The sequence below is a fragment of the Amyelois transitella genome, chromosome 9, assembly GCF_032362555.1.
Source record: "Amyelois transitella isolate CPQ chromosome 9, ilAmyTran1.1, whole genome shotgun sequence".
Classification (NCBI taxonomy): domain Eukaryota; kingdom Metazoa; phylum Arthropoda; class Insecta; order Lepidoptera; family Pyralidae; genus Amyelois; species Amyelois transitella.
Window position 1 is genome coordinate 3,819,247 of NC_083512.1, and position 6,000 is coordinate 3,825,246.

At 32.4% G+C, this 6,000-nt stretch overlaps 1 protein-coding gene across 1 annotated transcript; it reads left to right on the plus strand.

Annotated features, from left to right (window-relative positions):
* The first annotated feature begins 322 nt into the window (after positions 1-322).
* LOC106134755 (trypsin-1) lies at positions 323-3,115 on the plus strand. Its single transcript, XM_013334883.2, has 4 exons — positions 323-426; positions 524-728; positions 1,011-1,269; positions 1,539-3,115. The coding sequence occupies exons 1-4, from the start codon at positions 393-395 to the stop codon at positions 1,836-1,838; spliced, it is 798 nt and encodes a 265-aa protein (XP_013190337.1). The 5' UTR covers positions 323-392; the 3' UTR covers positions 1,839-3,115.
* Positions 3,116-6,000: the final 2,885 nt, after the last annotated feature.

Genomic DNA, 6,000 nt, shown 5'->3' on the forward strand with positions numbered 1-6,000 from the left:
ATATGTCTATATCCCTTACGGGGGAAACAGAGTCACTAGTCTGTATAGTCTCAAAGGTCGCGTTATGCTCAAAAATGTAATAAAAAATTATGAGATTCCTTCGCTTTAAAATATTCTCTAGTGTCTTCTTTTGATAGACTTATACAATTTTCGCGAGAAGTTACATATTTTTTATTCGCTCAAGATCAGCATGGTTCTTGATTAACATACCCTAAGAACTTGATTTGGAAACACCCATAATTCAGTAAGTATGTCGGCATTAAGTCGTTGACAAAATTCTTGTCTTGAGATAAACCACTTGATCTTGACTATCAAAGATAGTTTTTATCAATACCGACGTGATGACCGAGATCTAAATTTTCAATGTTTAGTCTACAATAAACAATTGAAATATGCAGTTATTTATTGGAATATTTTTATTTGTTGGTGAGTTTTGATTCTATTTCATATCTTTAAGTTTAGTTTCATCAGGACCATCGTCACTTTGCCTGAAATCATTTATCAATTTAAATTTCTGTTACAGCTTTCTCAAATTTAGTAACAACATTACCTTATCATGAATTAGAAAGCCAGTCTTCACGAATAGTCAATGGGTATGCTGTGGATATATCAGAAGTTCCTTATCAAGCGACTCTGAGGCGCAGAGTAGTATCTGGTTGGGCACATACTTGTGGAGCAGTAATTATTGGCACGAAAGCAGTTTTATCAGCTGGTCATTGTGCCGTCAAGTAAGATGTACCTCAGTGATGTAAAATAAGTTCTTCTTTCTTGCTCTTTTTACAGAATTATTAGAATAATTTCTGAGATAGTAGTTTCTATTAATTTTTACCTATGATTATAAAGTTAACCAGTCGTTTTTTATTTCTGATTATATTCCCTTAACATTGTCAATATGTCCAAAAGATTTTTTAATGTTACAACATACAGTCGAATAATTAAAAACTTTCTACAAAATACGTGTAGGACTCTCTTGAATACTTTTTTTATAAATTTAAATGTACACATTTCAGTTACGTGTCTGATCCATCACTTCTAAGAGTGGTTGTTGGCACATCAAATCGCCTTTCTGGCGGAAGATCTTACGATGTGTCCAGGGTGATACTCCATGAAGATTACTCAGAGTCTACTTTAGAAAATGATATTGTACTATTGGTAACTGCAACTACTATAGCTTCTAGTCAGTCAGTCAGTGCTGTACCATTTGCACCTTCAAATTTTGATTTACCAGACGGTACTGAAGCTATTGTGTCCGGCTTTGGTGCAACAGCAGTAAGTCAAAATTTCGCATTGTATTTCATATAATTTTTTTAAGTAGTTATAATTTCAGTGTTTGAATATTTTATGATTTTAGTTATGACATTTGCTACCAAATTGTACACTTAAAGTAATGTAACTTTTTTATGTGACTTATTTACAATCTTTTATTGAGTTTTTTTTTTTGTTCATCAAAGTTGTGAAGTAAGAATAAAAATACAAGCTACTTAATCTTATTAAAAAGCAAAATATTTTCTGATGGTTTCTGTATCCTTTGTTTTCAGTATGAAGGTGCATCATCCTCAATACTCCTTGCTGCTAAAGTCAACATAGTCTCTCAGCAAACCTGCGCAAGAGCATACCTCAGAATCGGTAGAATTACTTCTGGAATGATCTGCGCGGGAGCATCAGACCCATCAAGAGATGCTTGTCAAGGAGATTCCGGGGGGCCTCTTGTAGCCAAAGACCATTTGGTTGGTTTAGTCTCATGGGGCGAAGGCTGCGCTGATAGCGTTTACCCTGGAGTGTATACTAGGATTTCGGAGTATGCGTCGTGGATTGAAAAGAATATGGAGGAAATTTGAAGGTATTAAAAATAGGAATCATTCTAATAAGACCTACGCTTTCTGGTATGCCAATAGAATGGGCACATGGAGCACTTAAACATTTCTAACAAGATGATCGAAAATAAAATAAAAACTGCTGTTTCTCAAAAATATTTGCTGATATCCAAAAAACAAACAATATTAACCAGTAATCGAAATAACACTTTAAATTTTTACATCGTACCTAATTAGAGTAAGTATCGGTAAAAATAATTCCGAATTAATTTTATCGATGAACGGCTAATTATGTGAACTTATCGATTGATAAGTGAAGTTGGTTACAACAATGGAGTTGGGCAACCTAATTTGAATATAAACAACTTTCTACATCGATGTCAGTTACGGATACCTGTACTATATAGTGTCATTGACATTATTGTCACAGAATAAACAGCCACAGAAGATTTCTTAACACTTAATAATTTTACATACATACATATGATCACGTCTTTATCCCTTACGGGGTAGACAGAGCCAACAGTCTTGAAAAGACTGATAAGCCACGTCCAGCTGTTTGGCTTAATGATAGAATTGAGATTCAAATATTGACGGGTTGCTAGCCCATCGCCTATAAGAAGAATCCCAAGTTTATAAGCCTATCCCTTAGTCGCCTTTTACGACATCCATGGGAATGAGATGGAGTGGTCCTATTCTTTTTTTTTTATTGGTGCCGGGAACCACACGGCACAATAATTTTTAAGGTAAATAGTACGTAAAATATTATAGTACGGGTCGGATCCTGTTGTTCGAATTTAATTATCAAATTACCAGTTAGATACTTCTGGGACTTGTGTAAGTCTATCTAGAATATCATAACGTAGTAGTGTAATGGAAAACTTTGAATTCCAGTCCAAATTCTCAATTTTTTTTAAATCATAGAGCTGATTGTGGTATTTCAATCTCTTTCGGACTGTTGGCTCTATCTACCCCGTAAGGTCATGTCATTTAAGTTTTTAAGATATAATATTGTGTACTAATTTCGCACACTTTTTATTCTTTTACATAAAGTGGAAACACATTTCTTACTTCACATGTATAACACATTAAGCATGCTAATTAATTCAGATGTTATCAAATAATAATGTTATAATTAAGTACTGTTATGATTTATCTAAACTCATATACGTGTATATGTCATGTTATCGTAGTTACATTTATATTATAATCTGTGATGTAATGCATAATTTTAATATGTTGCTAACAAAATAGTAATAATGTGTTGTTATATTATATTGTTAACACTTTTATTTATTTCATTCATTTTATTACTTATTTTATTGCATACTAAATCGTACATGAATATAACCATTAAAAATTTACTAAACTCTCCTGTCCTACTAATATTTTAAATGAAAAAGTTTGTTAGATTGTTTTTGAATGTGTATATGTTTAAAAGAGTATCACGCAAAATCTACTGAACGGATTTTCATGAAACTTTGCAGTAATATACAGTTTAAACATTGGGATAACATAAAAATCAGCTGGAAGAGATATAAGTAAAATATATAGAGATGAAGATGGACGAAGTCGCGGACATCAGCTGGAAGAGATATAAATTTAATGAATTAATACAAAAAGCTTGACTTACTACTATGTCAAAACGCCAATGTTATACGATGGTTGAAGAAATTGAATTCGTGTTATGACTTTACATTTGCATAAGTGCTGTTCATGTCTTATTAATTGAACTGGTTAGAACGAATTGCAATTGACAGATAGTTTAAAAGCAAAAGTTGTATAACTTCTGTTTTAGAAAAATTATGACTTAATTTTTATGCTATATCCATCGCAAATAAATTTTGTTTGTATGGTCGTGACCTTTTCACAGTTGTAACACTGTTTATATTATTTCTTTGATAGAATTTGAGAATTTTTGGTTTAATCCTTAAGAGGCAGAGATGTAAGGTAGAGTTTCCATAATTTCACAGTACAGGGTAGGAAGGACTGTATTACTAATATGTAAAAATTAATATTTTTTTTTTATAATATACCCTCGTTAATTTTTCAAAACTTTCAGTGAGAATTGTTAATTTGTTCATTTTAATTGACAACATGGAAATGTACGATGACAAATAAATAGCAGTTGTTGACTCCCTTTGAACTCTTTGTTTGCACGTCGTAATTTAATTTAAACCTTTTGTTTCGAGTGACACCTCCACTGAAATCAAGCGTTATTTATTTATGTTAATGATCTATAGTTCATTCTAGGATAATGTATGAATTTTGATTAAAAAAACACCAAAACCACTTTTCTAAATTTTATACTTAGATTTTTGCATCTTCTCAAGGGGCAATTGTCAAATTGGAAAATGTTTATTCCTAGAATTGATAAGTTTTGATTTAATTCAAAATCTTGTCTTACCATCAGAAAAATCTGATGCGTGCAACTGATTTCCTTTATTGGAATCCGACGAACGAAAAGATTCGATTATGATTGGCGACCTTTCAGTAGGTAAGTAAGTACATTTGAAAAGAATCCTTTTAAGTTCAAGAGATTTTGGAATAGTGAATAGACTAACTTTTGTCAAATTTTTAACATCAGTAGCTAGTCGTCATATTTATCGTGATGATAAATGTTATTGTGTACAAGTTATTTATATTAAATTTAAAATCTTTTGTTTAAATTAGAAATCAATGAATAATTCACGTTAGTTTAGATAAATCTAAAAAAATAAGTTAACATTTCTTACAATTTGTTTATTGAAAAGCAAATCACTCCTCCTTCATCAAACGGTAAATTCTTGAGAAGTCAAGGGCGGCTCCCAAAACAATTTAAATAAAAACGTATCGAAAATCATAATCTTCGTTAAATACAGTGAAAGCATCCGACACTCTTCGTAATCCGTTTCCTCATTCTAGCCCACATTGTTTCACCAAGAAACATTTTCTTTACAATCATGAACCTTGTTTCTTAAGACAATGAGTACAATTTTCACTACAGTCTTCTTCCTGTTGAGGACCTTGTCAATATGAGAGGAGAAATTATTTACGACACCCCCCTCATTTAGCTGTTAACCATCTTTTTCTTCTCCATCAAGGCATGTATAGCTCTGTCTTACTCTGTCATTTCGTAATAAATTTTGGGGCGACTGCGAATTAACAATACCATAGTCATAATTCGCCAGCCTGTTGCGGCGCATTTATCGGCTGTTTGGGGAGATGATATTGATATAACACCACGTATGACATTTTTCTTTTCAGAGTAGTTAGTAAAAATTATCAATTTTTTACCCAACGAATTATATTTGCTTGATGCAATCACTAGATAGTCTCCTCAACTGGAATCGATTTCATTAATTCACAAAGAATAAATATACTTTCCTATCAAAAATCTGTATTCTATGTTTGTTTAAATACATATCGAAAACTATTTAAAAATATTTATGTCATGTTAATAATCTGTGTTTGTAAAACAAATATCGATAAATCTTATTACCCCATCTCTAAACCACGACGGAGTTCGCAGTCGCCACTCAATTTAGGGTTGGCGCTGCTCAGTTATACTTCAATACAACGTGGATAGGTGCCGACTGTCGTGTCGGCAAGGCTAGTCGTCTTTGGATCAATTCTAATCTCTTTCGTCACGCCCTCAGTGACACTTCAGCCAAACACGTCAACCGCTGACGTCACTCATCATAAACGAGAGTTTCTTTGTTCTCGAATTAGGGGCAATACGGCATATTCACTCAATTAACTTCTTATTGATGTCACGTTGTTTATTTGTGAAATGCGATAACGAGTAATTGAGTGGCGATGTTCATACGTCATGCGGTTAGTTAGAGAGAATACTCGTTTGATGGTTTACTACTGTTTCTCACGCTTGTTTTTGATTGACTTGGTTGCGACATGTGAACTTATTGCTAGCGGTAAATTAATATTTATTTTAAGCTAGTTTTAAGTTTTATTTAGGTTCTGTGTTAATACATCTTGAGAGTTCGGCATTATGAGTTACATAGTTATAAAAAGTTATACGAATTTTTTGTTCTTTTTTAATTGGAATCTTTATTGCAATTATAAACCTATTTAATCCAAATATCATAGACAAGAAACCCAAGTCTACAAAGCTTTATCAAAACAATGAATACAAATATCATTCATCAGTCAATCACAATCAGAATATCAATCGGGAAGTCAGCGGCGT